This window comes from Chiroxiphia lanceolata, chromosome 16, assembly GCF_009829145.1.
Source record: "Chiroxiphia lanceolata isolate bChiLan1 chromosome 16, bChiLan1.pri, whole genome shotgun sequence".
NCBI classification, from domain to species: domain Eukaryota; kingdom Metazoa; phylum Chordata; class Aves; order Passeriformes; family Pipridae; genus Chiroxiphia; species Chiroxiphia lanceolata.
In genome coordinates, this window is record NC_045652.1 from 6176618 (window position 1) to 6198152 (window position 21535).

At 43.5% G+C, this 21535-nt stretch overlaps 2 protein-coding genes across 2 annotated transcripts; one reads left to right on the forward strand and one right to left on the reverse strand.

Annotated features, from left to right (window-relative positions):
• The first annotated feature begins 97 nt into the window (after positions 1 to 97).
• NUBP1 (nucleotide binding protein 1) lies at positions 98 to 5929 on the forward strand. The gene is given in 12 exon segments (XM_032704306.1): positions 98 to 418; positions 506 to 650; positions 788 to 924; positions 1094 to 1162; positions 1684 to 1716; positions 2491 to 2581; positions 2892 to 3046; positions 4095 to 4146; positions 4149 to 4204; positions 4322 to 4424; positions 5134 to 5217; positions 5764 to 5929. Coding segments are annotated over 12 exon segments (1299 nt in total). The 3' UTR covers positions 5817 to 5929.
• A 634-nt stretch (positions 5930 to 6563) lies between these two features.
• On the reverse strand, positions 6564 to 17908 carry TVP23A (trans-golgi network vesicle protein 23 homolog A). Its single transcript, XM_032704233.1, has 7 exons — positions 17807 to 17908; positions 17645 to 17724; positions 12789 to 12933; positions 11784 to 11873; positions 9162 to 9287; positions 7368 to 7497; positions 6564 to 6946 (listed from the first exon to the last, which is right to left on the reverse strand). The coding sequence occupies exons 1-7, from the start codon at positions 17813 to 17815 to the stop codon at positions 6885 to 6887; spliced, it is 642 nt and encodes a 213-aa protein (XP_032560124.1). The 5' UTR covers positions 17816 to 17908; the 3' UTR covers positions 6564 to 6884.
• Positions 17909 to 21535: the final 3627 nt, after the last annotated feature.

Sequence of the window (21535 nt, forward strand, 5' to 3'; positions counted from 1 at the left end):
GGACCCCGGCGCGGTGAGCCCGGGGCGGGGCTGCTCGAGAGTGTCACCGGAGCCCCCCGGAGCAGAGTCCCCGGGGTGTCAGTGAAGCCCTCCAGGGATGTCACCGAGGCTGAAGAGGGTGTCAGTGGATCCCTCCGGCGGTGTCACCGGAGCCCCCAGAGCAGAGCCCCGGGGATGTCACCGAAGCCCCCCGGCGGTGTCAGTGGATCCCTCCGGGGTGTCACCAGATCCCCCCCGAGGTGTCAACGGGTCCCCGCAGAGATGTCACCAGATCTCCCTCCCAGGTGTCACCAGATCCCCCCCCGAGGTGTCACCGGGTCCCCCTGAGGTGCCACCGCGGCCTCGCAGCGCCCCCTGGCGGAGCGCTCCCGGCGGCCGCAGGCCCCGCCCCCGCCGGCCCCGCCCCCGTCGGCCGGAGGTGACGCACTGTCATGGCGGACGCGGCGGGCGCGGCGCGGCCCGAGGGTGAGCGGCCCGCGGGAGAGCGGCTCGGCCGGGACGGGCCCCCCGCCCGCCGCACCCGCGCCACAGCCCTCGCTGTGCCTTGCAGAGTGCCCGGGGACCGGCAGCGCCCAGGCGGGCAGCGCGGCCGCCTGCCAGGGATGCCCCAACCAGGGCTGTGCGCGGCCGGCGCGGCCGGGCCGGACCGGGTGAGTGTCGGGGCCGTGAGGGAGTTGGGGCGGTCCGCGCTGTTGGGGGGCCGTGAGGGGGCTCCGGGCCGTCCGAGGGCCCTGACGGAGCTCCGGGCCGTGCGGGGGCCGCTCTGACGGCCCGGTATCGCCCCCAGCCGAGGCGGCGGAGCTGCGGGCGCGGCTGCGGGCGGTGCGGCACACGGTGCTGGTGCTGTCCGGCAAGGGCGGCGTGGGCAAGAGCACCTTCAGCGCCGCCCTGGCGCACGGGCTGGCGGCCGACGAGCACAAGCAGGTGGGGCCCGGGGCTGGCGGGAGGGGACCGGCCGTGTACCCCCGCTCGTTAGGGTTTGGCCTTCGTGCATGAACCGCGCTAGGGTGTTCTCACTGCGTGAGTTCGCCCTGGGGGACGGCCCTGTGCCACCTTGTTTCCAGTGGGGCGCGTTGGCCGGTTTGTTTTCCAGGTTGCTCTGCTGGACATCGATATCTGCGGGCCGTCGATCCCTAAAATGATGGGTCTGGAAGGAGAACAGGTGAGTGAATGCTCGAACGTGTTGCTTAAGGGATTTCTGCTCATTTTTTCAGTAATGTCTTTGGGCTCTGTAGGCTGAAAGCTTGTAAAGGACTGTTTATTGGGAAGTGGCAGTGGGTAGGGAAATAAGGTGAGATGGAGTAGTTCAGCATAATTTATTTTGTAAAAGAGCCATCTGCCTTTAGGATGAGCAGTTCTGCAAAACAGCTTTCGTTGCATAGTGTCCACATACTCGTGATAACTTAAAACCTGAGTAATATTATCATGATGGGCCTTATCAGCCCTTGAGTATTTTATATAAATATGCGAAGTCATGGGTAAACTTGCATAAGGATTGAACAGTTATTGTTCACTTACTGATGGAGATCTGATGCTCCTGCAGTTTTTACCTCAACCACCCCAATAAAGCAGGATTGTCCCTGCAAGTAGGAAAGCTGTTACCCAGGTTTGACTTACGTTCATGTTTTGTGTAACATTTGTATTTATTTCTCTTATAACTTTATGTATCACTTCAACTTTCAGGTTCATCAGAGTGGATCCGGATGGTCTCCAGTGGTGAGTTGGTGCAGCTGTTTCAGGAAGTTTATTGGGTTTGTTTGGGTTGGGCACTGTGTTCTGTGTTAAAAATGAGTGAGGGAGAAGCAGGAGGCACTTCTGTTAGTTCTGTTTCTAATTACTTAAATATTCAGATTCTATAGATACAGGATATAGAATCTATAGATTCTACGTTTCCACATTTTATAGATTCTATGTAGCCTATATCCAGATTCTACAGAACAGAACAGAATGCTATAGAATATATTTACAGGTACTGTAGAATCTGGATATACACTCAGAGTGTTAAATTTCCTTTGTTAATGATAGTAATACTGTATCTCTTGTTTACTGATTTCCCTACTGCAGGCAATAAATATAAATATAAGTTCCTCAGTTTTGTCATTTTGGGCATCAATCAGCTGTGTAGTATGTCACCTTTTCTGTGACAGCCAAGAAGTACCTTGCACATAAGGAAAACCTCATTAATCTTTACAAAATGCAGGGCGAGTTTTGCAAGAGATCACTTGTAGTGTGCTGTTAAAAAGGCAGCTTGGGCTGAGAGGGAAAGCTGTTTTTATCCTTCTGTTGTCTCCAGTGGTTCCATAAACTGCTGTAACAGCTGCATTTTTTTCAGTGTGAGTATAGTTTTTAATGCCCTGTGATAGAAGATAAGGTTCTCTGCCTTTATTTTATTAATGTCTTCTCCCCAAGCTGCTGTTTCTATAAAATAGGGCTTCAGAGTTGGTTTCTCTACTCTTTCTTCACTGCTCTGTTTCTCTGCTTCTCTTTCAGTATGTTGAAGAAAACTTAGGTGTCATGTCAGTGGGATTCTTGCTTAGCAGCCCTGATGATGCAGTCATCTGGAGAGGACCAAAAAAAAATGGTGTGTATCAAGTGTATCAACAATGATTCATGTACTTAAAAGATTTCAGTTATGTAAATATCATGACCTTTTTTAATAACATAAATATAGTATAAGCTATAAGGAAAAAAGGAGTGAATGGTTTATTATTTCTTTAGTTGAACATGCTCATTTTGGTGAAGTTAAAGTCAAATACATGTTTTTGTCCTAAAGCTGACAAGTCAGAAGAATCTTCTGCCTGGGCTACAGGAGTAGAAGTACGGCCTAAAATCTGAAATACAGGGAGATGCTTTTTCTTCCTCTTTTTTCACATCCTTATCCTTTGGTTTAGGGCTGATCAAGCAGTTCCTCCGTGACGTGGACTGGGGGGAGGTCGATTACCTGATCGTGGACACACCTCCGGGGACGTCGGACGAGCACCTGTCCATCGTGCAGTACCTCAGTGCCACCCACGTCGATGGGGCTGTCATAGTCACCACCCCGCAGGTATGGGACATGAATTTCCATGGAGAAGCAGCTCACAAGTTAAAGGCAGTCCTGGGGTTAGAGGCTGTTGAACTTCAGAGAAACCTGAGGGTGCGGAATCTCAGAGGACTGTCTGTGTTGTGTTGTGCTGGCGTGTGGGTTGGGTGGGTGTCTCAGTGGAGCTGGGGATCCCACTGGGTCATTAAACCAAGCTGTTGTGATCTGTGTGGTGAAAGGAAATGCAGTGTTTCACTTCCTTCTTCAAAATTCACATCCTTGTGAATCTGTAATTTACTCACCAATGGCTTAATGCTCCGAAGAATGTCAGTAAGAAGTTTAGTTTTTAAGTGATAAGCTGTGCACTGTTTGGCACCTGTGAAGTAGCCTGTCACCTCCGGTAGGCAGTTTTGTCATGTGCATTTTTAAAGGGGAAATCAGCCCCTGGCAAGCTGAAACTCAGAATATGTCCAGTTCAGACAGAGGTTTTAATGCCTGGTTTGGAGAGGAACAGGAGCAAAAGACGTGTAGTATTTCCACAGCAGCTGGAAGGATAACACATAAAGGAAGTGAAGTGGTGAGAGTGGTACCAGAGAGGTGGTGAGGGAAGAAGAGAACAAGAGAATGAGTGAGGGCAAGCATATATGCAAAAAGTCTGAGGAGAAGATATTTCAGATTTATTTTGGAAGATGTAACAAGTGTAGGTCTGGTGGTTCTTGTCCTTGCTCTATGGACAATACCAAGGGTCCTTCTGTAAACTGAAAACGTGAAAAAGTTGCCTTAAAAGAACTGAAGATATGAGGTGAACTTAGGAGATAAATGTGGGTGAATCTTGATAGAGTCAGATTTTGAAACAGAACCACATCCAGTAGGCTGGAACTGTTGGAGCTGCTCTGTTGCTCCTCAGAATTGTTGCTAGAGCATGTAGCGCAGATTTCTGTTCCTCAAAAATATTAAGACAGCAGTAATAATTCATTATAAACTCTCCTTAAAATAGCTCTAGGGAGGTAACTGAATGGATTCAGCATGAAATCATGACAATTAAAATATGAGCCTTTGCTAATAATTGTAGGAGATATCGCTTCAGGATGTTCGGAAGGAGATCAACTTCTGCCACAAGGTGAACTGCCCATCATAGGTGTTGTGGAAAACATGAGTGGCTTTGTGTGTCCAAAGTGTAAGGTAAGGCTGGCTGGGTGTTACAGCATTTTACCGTGGCACTGTGTATAAAACATTGCTCCAAAAATGCCTTATTCTCAGAATTGCAATATTTTTAACTCTGATTTCATGTTGTCCCAGAAAGAATCCCAGATCTTTCCCCCAACTACTGGTGGTGCAGAGAAGATGTGCCAGAATTTGAATGTCTCCCTCCTGGGTAAAGTGCCTCTAGATCCACAGATAGGTAAGGTTACTTATTGCACTGCACCTAAACCAAGTTGTTCTTCCTATACTGATGTTATTACTGGAAAAGCCTGATGTGGGCACTGATGTCTCTTAGGTAAATATCCACTTTTAGATAGAAGGTTTTTTTGAATCTAAAGTTACTGGAACTGTGACATAGCATGATGTGAATGAGGGAAGTGCTCTGGTAATTTCCTTAACCTGAAAATTCTATCAGTTAAGATTAGATGATGCATCTTTTCAGCTCTGTAATCATATTTGAAATACAACATGTCTTTCTCTTTGGTGCAATCACCTGGAAATGCAGGCTGAATAAAATCATAACCACTTCAAAGAATAATACCTTGTAGATGTTAAGCATTAAAAGTTGTGCTTTAACCTCACTGTTACTGGCACTGCCCAAATTCTGTTGTGGGTTGTGAGGTGTCTTGGTTCCTCTTCCACCAGCTGTTACAATTAATACCTGAACTAATGACATCAAGGAACAGGTCAGTACTCCCAGCACAGCAAGTGAAGGTTTCTGCTAACACAATTCCTCTGTAAAACTGTAAGCTGTGGTTGTAGTCCTATTACTGACATCAGGGCTTCCTAAAAGGAATAGATGTAGGTGGCTGTTTGAAAGGGTGTCACTGGAGTGGATAAAGGGTAAAAAAATAAAAGCTCAGCTTTTCTTGTTGCTTTGCTTTTGTGTTTTTTCTCTGTCCTTCAAGGAAGAAGTTGTGACAGAGGGCAGTCATTCCTGTCCGAAGCACCAGATTCTCCAGCTACATTGTCTTACAGGAATATCATTCAAAGTAAGTCTGAGAATCACTGTGCACTCTCGGTTCCGAGCACTGCTGCAATATATAAAGGTGTTAAACAGGATTATTTTGCCACAAATAATAAAACAGGAAATGTACATAGCAATTCTGAAAGTAACAGCTGCAAATACCACGTTTGCTTCTGAGCATCGGTTCTGACAGGCTTTTAAAGCCCTGAGGAGATTGTGTTTGATAGCTGGCTTCTGTGTTTGGTTCAGTCATTCACTTGCAGAGATGTGTGTGCCCTTCCTCTCACAGAAAAGTTCTCAAGCAGGCCTGTGGAGGGTGCTCCATAACCCATGGGATGCAGCTGGCTAATTATGCCTCCACTTTTTAACTGAAAAGGCACAAAACTCCCATTCAAAAACCACCTGGAGAGCTGGTGTTACAAAATGCAGACAGCTGGGAAATTCCCTGAAGCCATTTTCACCGTGATAAAGGTCCAGCTTGAGATATTTGTACCAACAGTGATGCAGCAACAACAAACTCCTGATATGCAACTGAAATACCATTTATATTACTTTCCCCGTGTCTTTGCAGGAATTCAGGAGTACTGTGAACAACAACATTCTCAAGAAGAAAAGATGATCTAATCTGTGAATGGAATAAAAAATGTAGCTCTTGTTCAAAAGTAACTTATGCCTTGATTTAATAGAAGGAATGTATTCTTTTTGTATATTGCAAATAAATTCTTAATATAAATGTTCTTGCCTTAGTGTTTCCCATAGTTCAGGATTCTTGTAGTTGTTCCCTCACTAGAAAGCTGTGAAACTGCATCTGCATATGGGTTAAGAGGTGCATTCTGCCTGTGGTGTCGTGGCACTGATAACCTGACTGTGAAGCTGGAATTTGAAGACATTGAAAACAAGATTTTGTTTAGGCAGTTGAATGTAAAATATGCTGGGCTGACACTGGGGCATCGTGTAGTGTAGCTGCTGTGGTGTGCAGGCCTGTGTCCTGCCTGCTGTGCTGGCATGAACTGTAATGCCTGGTTCTGACCCAGAATAACTTCATGTAAGGGTCTTTCCTTCAGTGGAAAAGATCCATATCTAGAGTGAAATTCAATGTAGTATTATAGCAAAAGTACAGCATTTTATTTTATTTTTTCCACAGGTATCAAAATAAGATTAACATATTTTAACAATACATAACTGCCTGCTTCACACACGCACTGTGTGAACGTGCCCCCTGAATTTTGTTTTCTTCTATTTGACCCTGAGCCTCAATACTAAATAAACATTCAGTATCTTTAATAACTAAGAGGCCCTTTGGGATTGTAATTCCTGTTTTTATTGAGGAATCAAAGCTTTGAAAAGTGAGTATTGTGTACAGCAGGGAAAGGCAGTTTGATTTTGTCTATTGTAGTTCCAAAATTAAACAATTTAGCATTGTCTTTTCATTACATTTAATTCTTGGCTAAGATAATCCAGCAGTTTCTGGTTAGTTTTCATGGAAGCAGGTGCTCTGTATAAATCATTTTTGGGGAAGCTTTTAGGTTACAAAGGCTCTAAACCTTTCAGGATCTAAAGACTCAAACACAAATGACATTATTTCATGCAGGCATAATTCTAGAAGAGCTTTATTTAAATATCTTCACGTGAAGAACAGCTTTCATGAATTAGTAGTTTTACTGCTCGTCCTTTGAGTTCTTCCTTGTTTGATTATCTAGGGACTGTCTTGCCATGTTCTTCAGTTCCATCTTCTGAAATCCTCCTGCTCTGCCCTGCAGAGTGAACAGAGGACACGTGGCTGTCAGCAGAACCTGGGACATGGGAATCTTTATAAAAGCAGGGAAGAGCCAGGTGGAAGTCTGGAGGTTAAAGATGGCTCTCCCAGCTGTGCCTAAGCAGGGGGTTACATTCCAATTGCACTAACTCCAAGGGTTTTACTTCAGGGGACATTCTTCCTGAAGCTTGGAAGCAGCTCAGTTGTGAAGCTCAGGAGGCTTCCAAACACAGAGCAAAGTGACCTGGGGTAGGGCCCCTCTGTGTGACACTGCAAGAGAGGCTTGTTGGAGGATCAGGATCACCCTGCCAGGAGTTCCTGTGGGAACTGAGACCTGGGAAGAGCCAGAACCAACCATGAGAGGTGGGTTGGCCTGTGCTGCCTCACGGGCTGTGGCTGACAGACAGCTCAGTACTTACTCTGGGGAACATCTGCTGTGCCAAACAACCTCGAAGTTACTCTGCTGATGGTTTTTTGTCCCCCTAATTTGCAGTGGATGTAGCCATACAAATTAGCAGTCTGCAGGGAGATCCCAGCTATCACAAGAGCCTGTGGACAAACAGAAGTTCAGCAGGGACAAATGCACCACTACATATCAGCTGTGTAGGATCTACACATGTGTGCACCTGTGCATACCACCTAGGGAAATGTGTGCTGTAAGAAAGGGATAATCCTTCCAATAATAAATGACCTTCAAAGAGAATCCAATCTTGTCAAACTTAAACACAGTAGTTCCTTCATACAAAATGCCTCTTTTACCAGAACACTGATACCAGTTTTGTCTTTCTGTATCTTTAAAGACTTCATTACTTTCCTAAAAGCACTTACTCAAAAAAGGACCTTCTCAACAGATTCCAGAAACATTTCATGTTTTTGAAGCCTGAGTTGTATCTAAAAGTTTCACATCCAGATCCATGGCACACTGCAGGCCTGGTTAGATGCCAAATGCCTTAGATACAAATAAGATCCTGTAATTTGTGAATTTACAAAGAGCATCCATAGATAGGAATCCCCATCTAGCATTGATAGGCAGTGAAAATAACTGACTCCTTTTGTGGTACTACAGGCTTGGCAGTAGGTGGGATCCATCTGACTAATGGAATAACTTATAAAAAATATTTCTCAGCCCCAGGACCAGTTTCCTGGAAGGACCTAATTTTCATTTGTGTAACTTGCCTTTTATGAGCACCTGAGCAACCTGTCTTCAGTGCCAGTTAGGGTTCTGTCTCCAACCAGTTCTTGGCTTAGCAAACAATCTCTGGTTTTCAAAAATAAAGGTGGAGCCAGGAACAAAGAGTGCTGGTTTAATTTTAACTGTTGCTTTTTATCTGTGCCATTTGAGGCACCAAAAAGCAGTTAATGATTTGCCCATAGCTAAATTTCTTGTTTAATCGAATAATAAAATGTAATCTTGGCTGTTAACTGGTCATGTGGCTGCACATGTTGGAGGTGCCTTTTATCTTTTCATACTGAACTAAGAAATGGTCCTGAGTGTGGCTGGGAATGTGACAGAATGAATTCTGTGTGGTTATCCAAGCACTTAATGTTTGCAGGGGAAAACATGAAGATTTCACAGACAAAAATATCTTAACGTAATGCAATACATGGGGTACATTTCCTCTCGTATTTAGGGAAAAAGTGTTGAGTTTTGGGGTTTTTTTGTAAAGTAGATGGCTTATAAATAGAGTAATTATAAAATACATACTCATAGCTCCATTTATCAAGGTTTTAAGCACTAATGATGCTGGTTCTTTCAAAAGGGAATGGTACCAGAGATCTAAAATCCTTACTTTTAGGAGTAAGGATTACTTTTAAGAGTAAGTAGCATTCAAATCCCAAGGAGACTTGAAAATCTGAAAACCAGCATCAACAGCTCATTTTTTGTACTCTTCCAATAGTTTCATTTGACTGAAATAAGTTGGAGAAGAGTAAGTTGCTACAGTTAAAAAGAAGGCCAAAATTTTGCCCACCACTTGAGCTTCTCCAGTCACATGAAGGAGCTGACATCCAATAACCCATTAGAAGTGCAGCTAAAAATTACTAATCCATTCCAGAGCACAGGGCTTGACTGCAGGAAACTCCTTGGGGTTCCTTGAAGCTGTTGGTAGGATTTTTGTACTGTTGGAAGATTTGGTTCAAGACCAACAGATCTGGGGTTTCCCTCTACCAGGATTATCTGTCAGCTGTAGATCTTTCATTATCCCCTGACTCACCAGCCATTTCAGCTTCAAGGAGAACAAGGTGCTAAAGAGAAACAGTGTCCAAATCACGGGGCAGATGATGAGACCAAGCCAAAAGATTCGGGCTTCAGCTTCAGTTGAGGCAGCAATTGTAGGCACCTGGAAGGAAAATTATTGAAACTACCAGTCACCAAGTCAAAATGCACAATAAATAACAAATATCTGGGCTCTTGAGGGAGAGCACAACACCTCAGAGCAGGCTGCAAAAGCCTTGGTTACAGATTTTCTCAGGTCAGCATGACTCACATGTCTCTGTCTATACTGGAAGGCTCATTGTTAATGACTACACTTTAAAAAATTAAGGAAGAGAATTGTACAGAAGGTTCTGACCTTTCCAAAGTTTTCGAAACCTTACTCCAAACCTCAGACCACTCAACCACCACCAGTGTCAGCTTCTGAAACACATCTGGAAAAGAAAACCCTCTGGACTCTTCCACTCCGAAAACTGAAAAGCCTTCTAGGTAATTTTCAGTATATTGAATTTTCCATGTAAAAATAAGACTAACCCATCCTTCCCCCATGAGGCAGACATTGTCATGTAACTTGTAAATGTGGTTAAATTACTCCATCTTGCCTAAGAAAACCCTGAAAGATGCAATAACTATGAGGTGTCTTAACTTTATCATGTACCCTCTAGACCAGTGATGTTGGAGAGGTCCAGAGAATAACGTTCTATGCCCTCATAGTTAGAGAAAAAGACAGATCCTCTGAGTCAATAAAAGGGTTTAATCACTTGTATCCTAAATTACTGACACATTACCCAGTAGTGGCATTGCATTGCACTAACTATGTAGGAGGAAAAAACCCAAAGCCAAAGTCAATACACCTGAGAACTTTGCACCTGAAAGACTTGGTTAATTTGGTGAAAGATTATAAAAAGCTGCAGTCAGCAGACTTGTAAGAACTGCTTTTCTTTCAGCAAACATCAGCAGAAAGCAGGATTTTGGAGATGAACCTCTGTTGCATCAACCACGTTCCAAGAATTAGTTGTTGGTGAGTGACTTGGAATATTTCTAAGCATATTTACCATAAAGCAAGAGATCTTAATGAGCTACCAGAGGACTGGCAAAGGAGGTGGGAGAGATGGAGATAGGAATGCCTGACTCTGGTAAGGAAGAGAACTGCATATATTCCAGGACATTGCTATGACAAAGTCTTTCTCATGGATAAGCCATGGCAGAAATACAGTCTATATGTTCCTTCCTGTGGTACCATAATTTTCACATTAATAAAGCTACCACTTGCCAGGAATTTTGGAAGGCTTTAGCCCATGCAGGTGAATCAACTTGGTGCTTCTAGGCTAGAATTAAAAACTGTAATAGGTGAGCAAGGCTTGCTCATTTCAGTAATTTTGAGGTCTGGAGGTCACTTTATGGATGCCGTTGCTTTTAAGTGCTAAGAAAGCTCTTGGTTCGTGTCTCCACAGAACTAGGGCACTCTGACAGTCCTTTCGTGTAGGGTTGTCTGCCTTTAGCTTCCCTTTAGATTACGGGGCACACGTGGGTGTGTGTTCTCCGCTCAGGGGAGCGCTGAGCTCTCTCCCGGGCGGGGCTGCAGAGGGCACTCCAGCCCCGCACAGCCGCCTCCTGTCCCGGCCGGGAACGCAGCCGGGAGAACCCAGAGGGATGGATGGCCCAGTGAGCAGCACTCGGGCGCTGTTCTGCCAGGCTCTTCCCCGAATCAGGCTGTGGAAAGCAAAACCCTGAGTCTTGACTCTGTCAGTGATACCAAAAGCCATTTTATAGCTTGTTTGCTCAGGGTGTTTGGGGCAGCACTGGCAGTATCAGAGTGCTCTGTGATCCAGGTTCTATTCCCCACAATATTCTATGAGCATGAATGAAATACTAATTTTAAAATACTGAATCACAGAATCAAATACGTTAGAAAAGACCTCTGAGATCATCGAGTCCAACCTGTGACCCAATACCACCTTGTCACCCAGACCACAGCACCCAGTGCCGCATCCAGTCTTTCTTTAAACACCCCCAGGGATGGTGACTCCATTGCCTCCCTGGGGAGCCCATTCCAATGCCCAATCCCTCTTTCTGTGTAGAACTTCTCCCTGATGTCCAAACCTAAACTTCCCCTGACACAGCTTAAGACTGTGACCTCTTGTCCCATTGCTGGTTGTCTGGGAGAAGAGACCAACCACCACCTGGCTACACCCTCCTGTCAGGGAGCTGTAGAGGGTGATAAGGAATCTGAACTATTTAGCACTGTTTTCCACATAGATATTTCCTGAAGAGGATTCTGTGCTGGCATTATCTACGGGAAGATGTGTTTGTTGCAAGATATTCTCACTAGAAAATAGAACGGAACCACCAGGAATGTTTCATACCTACAGCACCATGCTGTGAATATTTATTCTGCTGATCCATGTGCTGACAGTGTTGTGAGACCAGCTTTGTCCTGCAGGCTTCCAGGATGTGACAAACCAGTGTTTGCACCTGAATGCTTACATTGTGTTCTATAGGAGCTGGATAAAAAGTAACTGTTACAAAGGTGCTCTATTTGTTACTCTATTTGACCTAGCATCAGCTTTACAAATTTCCTATGGATTGTTTGCCCTGTGCCTATTTCTATTAATATATTTACCCTTTTTGCTTCAAACACCCAGTGGCTTTTTCCATCTTCATCAATCTGGTTCCACCAACGCAAACCAACCAAGAGTCTTCCTGTCACGTTCTAGTGATGAAACCATTATTTGCATTAATCAGTAGCACAAGTCACTTGTCTGACTAACAGTCAAAAATAAAAAAGACAAGCATGTTCAACAATCATCTTTTATCAAATGCTAAAATTACTTCTAAAAGTCGTGCCAGCTTGAGCACAATGGCCATTAATGATGGATGAAATTACCACAAATTTAGAAGCCTGTTCTCTTTTAATATGATGATTAGCACAGTAGCACTTATTTAGATAAGAAATTATAGGTTGTATCTTTTTCAAGTCAGTCAGTTGGACAAGTACCCAATAAACAAGTTTCCTCAGTAAAAGAGGAGCACTGAGAACAAAAACACACTGAAAAATGGGAGATTAATGATAAGCAAGTAAACTGTGTGGGTCAAGCAAACAAACTAAGAAAATATTCCTGCACCTGGATGAACACTGGAAGCTTTCAGAATACCAGAGACACATCAATGCTTCACTTCTACAGAACAAAAACCTTGTTCCACATGTGGAGCCCCTGGATCCTGGGCTGGCCTGACCCACCTGCCTGCATGTGATTAGGGCACCAGAGCCATAGCTGGACTTCCAGGGCCCTCCTGCAGCCCCCACAGGGGTCTGGTCTGCAGCTCTGAACATCCTCAGGCATTCATTACTTTAATTTTTATTTTTTTAAGGGGGAAAATACAAAGAAATCTACCCAGAGCAAAGCAATTTTCTCACCATTTTAGTAGCTCCCACCAGCCATAGAGAATATGGTGATAAACAATAACAAACATATGTAAACATCTTCATTAAAGTGGGCTAGACATGTGATAAACCAAGAGTTCACAATGCTATTGGTGTTTTGTCAGTATGGATATTTCCTTTTTTGTTTCATTTAATGGCAAGCAAAATACTTTCAAAGGTAATTACTATTCAGGGTCATCTTACCTTGACTGACCAAAAGTCAAAGGATAGAAGGAGGAGAACAGTGACAAAACAGGCAACAAAGCTGTTGCTGAACCAGTCACAGAACAAGTAGGTAACAATAGCACTCACTCGGAAAAACAGGTGGAAAAAGGTGGCCAGTGGGTGCCTAGAAAAGAAAACACAGAGCATGAATGAAGTGATGGGACAAGAAGGAATGTCACAGTACTCGCTGATGCTGTAGTATCACACAACCATTTTTACTTTAAAGTGGTATTTTGGATTGTTGCTTCTCTTATTTCAAATGTTGATGGGTACCTTCATTATCGAAGCAGTAGTATTTTCAACGACCAAGCTTCAATCTAAAGCTAAAAGATGAATGTGGTGTTCATGTCACAACTTTCTCAGAGACAGAACAAAATGAGGAGTCTTTCACCAGTTTCTTTGGTTCTATATGAAGGAATGTAGTGGTTGTGTTCAATAGCATCCTAAAAAACCTCTTTGTTTCATAAAATAAACCAGCTTTTCAAAGCACAAAATAATTGAGACAATTCTTATGCCTTTCAGAACTGTTTTGAAAATAAAACAGGAACTCTGAAACCAAAAAAAAGTAGCTATTTGGTGTAAGACAATGAACCTTCATATTTAATGTCTAAACCCAAACACTTCCTTTTGGAGAGGGAGAGAGATTTGGGAATCTAACAGTTCTTATGAATTATTTCATATTCATTTCACTGGATATTTATGCTTTGCTCATCCAACAAAATTTTATCTGTAACAAAATAAAGAGGAATTTCAGTGAAAGAAGTAACTATATGACATGGACTATTGGCCTGTGCAGTGGGACGGGGGGTTAGAGAATGCTGGAATGAGCACAGTACAATTTTCAGGGTAATATGCCAAGTATAAACCTTACTCTGTACCATTGTGGTTGGGTTAATTAGTTGAAAGTGAGAATTAACTAGAGGTTATTGCATTTGAACAACTTCTCCCTTGAAGCTGAGTAAATAAAATTTGTTTTCTGAATAAGATATTTTCATTTAAGTCAGTAGTTTTCTTATTAAGCTCCTCCACCTCTATGAACAATTAACAGTAGTGTGGCCTGGGCCATAATTAACTATTCAACAGTTGAATGTTATTCTATTATAGTGTATAATAAAATGAGATATATAATATATACACAATTATAATTGTTTATGGTAAACTTAAATGATAGCTATATAAATATAATAACTATTTAAAGATTCTTATTGTAATATTATTCTATAGCTGTTTAACTGTTCTACATTTGTATATTTATATGATGTCAGTCCTGTGCTTGTAGTACTACACACGTGACTGGAGAAAGCAAAATGATGCACAGCTGTAGTTTATATTTACTCCTGGTCATGCCCATGTTAACTTCAAACTTTCCAAAAACTTCTTCTGACTTACAAGTAAACATGTCAGATTTTAAGTGAAAGGGGATTTTTCTGCTGTGAGCAGGTGGGTGGAGTGGGGTGGACACTGTGAACTGTCAAAACCAGACAGTGCCTCGCTGCTCACACCGGGGTGGACTGAGCTGGATCGGTGCTTCAAAGGTGACAGTAACTTTTGGGGGGGGGAAGTGACAGGTCCAAGGAGCCCCTGGAGCCCCTGGAGCTTGAAGAGCTTGAAATATTAGATGGTATAAAGCCTTTCCCATGAGGACAGTGAGGGTAATTAAACGTTCCCATGGACACAGCCTTGAGTATTAGGGAGTTAGCTGGAAGATGGTAACAGTGCAAGGACGAAGCTGTTGACCATGTGTTTCAGAGTGCAGGTGTGAATTCCTGAGTGTTTTTGTAGAAATATATTTACAACAAGTGTGTGGGAAAGTCAAGGTTTGCTACCTCAATAAAGCTGCCTGCCACACTGAGCAGGCAGACACCCTTGTCTCATCTCTCTTCATGTGTGTGTGTGTCTTCTTTCTTCACGGACCAAAACCTAACGACAGATACCCCACGGCAAACTTTGGAGAAGTAGTGTTTCCTTTTGGAAGGCAGATTCAGCAGGATTACTGGATTACAACGGGATTACTGTTTGGATGCTGAATCTGTTCCAATATCAAACTTGGAAGGGTATTTACTGGAAAAAAAAAGTCCATGAGCAAGCAGCTCTCATTTATTACAGTGCTGAACACTTTTCAAGGCTGTGGAATGTCAGTGTCCTCTCCCAAGGACATGCTCACCAAGCCACAGACAGACTTGCAGGTTCTTGTGCTATGGGAGGAGTGTAGAGATGCATCAAAACTTGCACCTCATTTTTTGGACAGCTCTCTCAACCTCAGAAAATTTATGCTTAAGAAAAATAATAATCCTCAAACTAATGGAATCCAGTAAATAAACTGCTCACTTCCTCACTTAACAGAACAGATGTGTTCTCTTAATTCACAGTCATCATGAAATTTATAGTTCCTATCATATAAAACAGAAGTTTTAATAAGATGATCAACTTCTAAAACCTGAAGCTAAACAATTTGCATCGTTTTTTAAATAACTTTCTAGCTTTTCTTCTGTGAATGCACTTATATTGAATTAAACTGTACTCCATAAAACTCTTTTAAAAGTTAATATCCAGAAATGCAATGGCATTAAGAAATCATTGTATAAACATACATTATTCCTTGTACTAATGGGAGACAGTACAGGCTTTAGAATATGGCAACTTTTCTTTTTTCCTTTTTTCATTCAAATCCACTAAAGGATGAAGGTCACTGAAACTCTGCTTGCCAGACATTTGCTCCTGAAAGCACAGCAACCCACGTGGTTGGACTTTCAGTTTTCCTGTTGCATCTAAACGTCCCTGCAGTGTAGAACTGGAGCCTTGAGGCTGAAGGGTTGCCATTTACCTTGTTACAATGACCTCTGTTCAGTTTGCAAGCGTGATCCCTATTAGGACAGGAATGAGCTGTTGTAAATTTAGTTGCATTTCACATTAAGGAATCATATTTGGGTCAGCCCTAAGGTGTGCCACTGACCCACAGGAGAATCACTCCCAGTTCCTGCTCAGAAGTGCCACAGCAGCACTCTACACGCTGCTTGGTTGTTTGGGTTTTTTTTTCCTGTCTGGTACTTCAAATATATTGAGGCAAATTTTGAATATAGGGGTTCTCTGATCATCATGTTGCCTAGCTGATTTGTGAAAAAGTGATTGTATGCTCCTGACTGTTCCAGATCCAATGCTGTGGTACTGCAGTGAACTGCAAAAAGGGTATAAGTTATCTTTTTCTAACTTCTTAGGAAAGTAGCTATTAACCTTTTGCTTTTAAAGAGCCCTTTTGCACATACCTTGAAGAATCACAAAAGTACATCTTGTCATAGCTTATGAGAATTCTAACCAAGTTCAAGATATATGAAATTGGGATAAAGACAAAAGATTGGAACATCTTGTTATACCCTCTAATAAGACAACTAAATTTTGCAGCACCTAGGTGTTTTTCAGGCTTGTTTAGACAAGATTCTTCAGAAATCTAAAAACAAACATCTGTGTGAACAGTGTAAGCAGTTCTGTGTGAATGCAGTTTCATTTCTGCATTCTAGAGCAGATGAATTTTCAGTATGAGATTGTCTTTTAATATTGTTGGGAGGGCAAGAAAAAAGACCTGTCTTTAATGAAATAAGTTTCTGCACAAAGTTAATCACATAACAGTGTGGTTTGCTGAACTTTGCCTGTCTGTATTTATTGAGCAGTGTGGGCCAGTAGGAGCAGATCTGTAAAGTACCTGGTGCTGTGGTACCCTACAAACATTTCAGGGTGGTTTCACTTCATGCTCTGTCTAGTCTGGTCCCACAGACAGAATCTGAGGCTCATGTGCTCAAGGTACTTCTGAGCTGTATTTTTCAGTTTAGTTGAATCCTTTCGGCAATGTCTCCAAGACTACACCAAAATATAAATGTTCATTTAAAATTTGTGCTGCTGCTGAAGACTGACTCAGCATGCAGTTACAGTAAAGTCCAATACAGTCCAAAGTGTGAGGGCAGAAATGCTTCACCAGACATCAGTAAAACAGAATAATTGTACTGTAAAGCTACATGATTGCTTGTGACCTCAGATAACGTTTTGTCAGGTTTAACATCTCTTACGTTTCTTTACACCTAGAAGAAATATTATCACTGTAATGGACCAGAGTAAACTGGGGTAAAGTGGAAGAAACCATTCGAAATCAAAGCTGATTATGTACATTATAGGTGAGTGCATACGTAATTTCTTTTGGCATAAAACTCTTCCTTTCACAATCTTTGGCTGAAGATTCTTCAAAAGCCACTATGGAACAACAGCTCTGTCACCTGGGACCTCGGTGTGGTCAGAGCTACAGAGTGACACCCAAGGTGACAAACCCAAAGGCAGACAGCTTAATCTGGTGAAAGGGGTGAACGGGTTGGATTTTCTTAGGTAACATCTACGAGGATAAGATGTACAATATTCCACACATCATCACACTCTGTGGTAGGAAAGCACAGCAGTTTTACTGCAGGTTTCTTGCTGCTTCCCTTCAGCCAGGTGTGCAGTGCAATGCCTGAGCACAGCAGCACAGCTGCTTTTGCTGGAGCTGAGAGGCCTCTCTGCTGCTCCAGCTCTAACAAAAGTAGTTTGGTTGGGGTTTTGGAGCGTTGGGTGTGTCAGGTTTCTGTTTCCATGGCCGGGTGATGCCGGGCAGCAGGGCCTGCTCCAGCCCGGGCATCTCCCGGACAGAGGCTCCCCATCCTCCCCGGACAGCCTGTTCCAGCGCTTCACCACCCTCTCTGTAAAAAATGGGAATTAAGCGTTTAAACGGGGCTTTCTGTATTCTCGTGCCTCAGTGCAGCCGGAGCAGCGAGGGCCGCATGGGCGCCGCGATGCTGCGGCCTCCGCGCCGTTACCTGATGCGCGCCTTCCGCAGCGCCAGCTCCTCCTCGCTCCCGAAATCCAGGGACACATCCTCGGTGTCGTCCACCAGCGCCTGCGGCGGGGACCCGGTCAGCGCACAGGGACCGGGGGGGCCGCGCCGCCCCCCGAGCATCCCGCCCCGCCCGCCCCTCTACCTGCTTCATCCTCCCGCGGCTCCAGGGCCGGGAGATGCGCCAGGGAAAAGGGGCCGGGCTGCCCCTCGCCGGGATGCGCCTCCCCGGGCACCGCCTCGGAGCGGGGCCGGCTCCCGGTGGCAGAGTCTGCCGAGAACAGGGCGGACAGACGGGCTTTGGCCGCGGGCTGTGCAGCTGCGAGAGGAGCCCGAGCACCCCGGGGCGGCCCCAGCCCTCAGCAGCCCCAGCCCTCAGCAGCCCCAGCACCCGGGGCAGCTCCTGCCCCACCGGCAGCATCAGCCGGAGCAGGACCACTGGGATGTCATGCTCAAGACAAATCCTAAAAGGAAAAAGGAGTGAAGAGAAAGGTCGAACGTACCTGTACGAATGGGAGAGCACACCTGCGTGTCGCGTTTGGGGGACACCCGCAGTGCTGCCAGTGCTGTCCCCCCTCAGTGGCCCCGTGCCCCTGCCGGGTACCGCTGTGGGGACAGGCGGTGGGACACAACACTGCGGTGTCCCTCTGGTGTGGTGTGGGTAACTCGGCCCTGCAGTTAGAGCAGCCGAGGGCACTTGTTCTGTTCAGCCTGGAGGAGACTGAGGTCTGACCCCACTGGGGTCGGCACCTTCCTTGTAAGGGGCAGTGGAGGGGCAGCTCCGATTTCTGCTCTCTATGACGAGTGGCAGGACCTGGGGAACGGCCTGAAGTTGTGTCAGGGGAGGTTTAGGGATCTCAGGGAAAGGTTCTTCCCAAGGAGGGTGGATGGGCACTGAACAGGCTCCCCAGAGTGGTGGTCACAGCACCAAGGCTGACAGAGCTCAAGGCGTGTTCAGATGATACTCTCGGGCACATGGTGTGACTCTTGGGGCTGTCCTGTGCAGGGCCAGGAGCTGAACTTGATGATCTCTCTGGGTCCCTTCCAACTCAGGGTATTCCATGATTCTGTGATAAAGATTTCTCCTGCCCCTTTTTTTTTTTTTTTCTTAAATTGCAGGTAAATTATGCAGCAGAGTTAGGGAAATGAAACAAGACAACTGAACCTCAGGATAGGCGTAAGGATTTCACAATAATGGGGGGAAATGGTCTGGTCAGCTAAGCACAAAGTGGAGGGTCAAGGAAGATCTGATAAATTGCAGCCATGTGTAGATCTGACTAGCTATTATCATTAAATAAACCTGCAAAATAATAACTTCCTAGTCTTTTCTGAAACATCTAATAGAACCAGACTGTGTCTGTTGAGTAACTACAGAAGTTACTGAGGTGAACATTCCAAGAACATTGATTGGAAAGTACCTTTGTGCAAGACTTGCTATTGGAGCAAAGCAATACCTAATGTGTCAGAAAAAAAAATAAAGCTGTTCTTAGTAGGGTTGTAACTGTAAGGGAGGAAAGGTGTATTTTAATGACTAATAATGTTACTATCTTCATATTTTGGCCTTGGTAGTGTTAAAACAACACTTTGAAGTGCGCTAGTAAGTATAGTAGACTTGCAATTTGTAATTTGATGGGATGGGTCACCATAGCCTAAAATATTGAAATATTTACGGAGGCCTTTCACTCCCCAAGAAGATACAAACTCTTTGAGAGCTATCATGAGGTAAAATTATTAAATAATTATGTGCAGACCTGGAGCTGACCTCTACTTCATTTACTGTATCAACATGCACTTCTGCTCACAAGCAATATATTAACAGTAACTCAAACAGAATCAGCTGTGGCTCGGAAGCAGTTCCTGGAACTGCACTGACAGAAACCTTCAGCATCTTCCTGACTGCCAGATAATTCACCTCAACTACTGTATCAGCTCCTCTTGCACCTCTCAGTGCAGTTCTGACAGCAAATCTGAATTTAGTAATTCTGTAGTGTTGCTGTATTGTCCGAGCCATTGCATTTTTGTTCTGAGAAAGTAACTGTGTGCTGTGTTCCTTGTCAGATAAAGCAGTACTTCCATGGGAGAGGTGACAATTAGCCTGTCACAGCATTAGGTGTCTGATTTACTACTCTGGTTCCTTTAATTTTCCCTCCTTCCAATGTTTATCTCCACTGACTCACTGTAGGGATTATCTGTTCTCCTAACAAAATCTTTTAGATAATCCTGTAGGAGGCTATCATTATACTTTACAAGTGGTTTTAATGAATTTCCTAAAAAACTATATCAAATTATGCTGTATGATTATTCAAGGTATTTTATGGGTCATCATTTTCTTTAAAAGTAAATTAAGAGCTAGAAGGAATCCTTGGTCCCTAGAGGGGTCATTGGTCAAACCATCTTCATTTTATGTTTACTGGAAAAGAATTCTTCCTTATTTTAAAATAAGTACATCCGAGTGAAACCTCCTTAGAAGTCTCCCCTGTTTTCTAGGATTTCACAGAACAGACTGTCTTATTTTCAACACTTTTTCTGAGTTCTGGTTTACATACAAATTATCTGAACAATGGAAAGATTAGCAACACCCTAAAAGTGATGTAAGTTCTCAAATGCTGCTTCAGCAGCACCAAAGGTGAAGACAGTTACACTGTATTTAAGAATTGTGCTTTGATTTTCAGGTTTGTACATAGGAAAACCTTGACCATTTATAAAATATATTAAGATTTCACTTAATTGCTGACAGAAATATGTGGCATAAAATAGTTAAAAATGTACTACTTGCTGCTGTGCACTTGCCATTACCTCGCAGGCAGACAAATAACATTACCTCTCCCCAGACAAATAACAGCCTCTGTATGGTAGAGCACCATCAGTGCCAAAGGCTTGATAGGAATAACTAGGAAATGCCTCTCATTCTGTGCTTCAACAATAAATAGAACCTCCTCTCAGATTAATATGCTGTTTTACGCACACAACTTCCAAGAAGTCAGCTGATTTTTCTTTCTCTTTAGAGCACCACCCAGAATGTTACAGGATATGACACCAGAGACTCTCCCTGTAAATTGCCCAAGGACATTGTGAATAATTTGACAGGTTTTGCTCTGGTTTAAGTGTCTCAGTGGTGTTTACAGTTGAGTATTCTGTTCCTCTGAATATGGGAAAATATTGTTAATCCAGTAATAACTCTTACCTCACTTTCATTAGATGCATTTAAAGGGTTTGTTGGAGGTTCAGTAAAATGTTTACATATTGAGGAGATAAGGCAAATCAGAGAAGGTACTAAACAGATAACTTTCTAATAGCATCACTTTCTAAATAATTTGTAAAATTATGTGGAATGTTTCTTTGGCTTTTTTTCCCAACTGAAAGTAATACAGCTACTGCTGCACTTTTTAGAATGAAACCCAGTTACTGTACAATAATGGGTATTTATACTTCCTTTTTCAGATACTCAAAAATTATTTTCCACATTTTTAGGCATAACTGAATAAAGGTTTAATACAGGCTTTGTGGTTTTTTTAATCCCCATTTACATTTAGGACCCAAACCTCTTCAACTATGACATATCTTTCAGTTACCCATTTCTTACTAATTCCACATATTTATTAAATACCTTATTTTGTCTTCTGTATTCACTGTGTGGTTTTATGCCTTATTTTAACCCATGTTGTAGGAATCTCTAGTACAGTTACCTGGGAATCAAAAATCTTTGAAATTATTAACAAGTTTACTTCAGCATCTTTTTCTCTTCAGGCTGTGCAGTGGTCACTTAGAAACAGCCAAAACAAAGGCATAGCAAGGCAAAGTCATCAGCTCTCTGCCAGCCTGGGCTGCATTGCTTCCCAGCATTTGGATGCAGAATTCTTGGTGTGTTCATATC

Excerpts from the sequence above, each read along its gene's own strand:
- TVP23A (XM_032704233.1), bottom strand. Across the intron at positions 12,934-17,644 it reads CTGCGGAAGGCGCGCATCAG|GCACCCACTGGCCACCTTTT; the intron begins GTAACGGCGCGG and ends TTTCTTTTCTAG. Across the intron at positions 6,947-7,367 it reads CACAGCAGATGTTCCCCAGA|GGCAGAGCAGGAGGATTTCA; the intron begins GTAAGTACTGAG and ends TTCACTCTGCAG.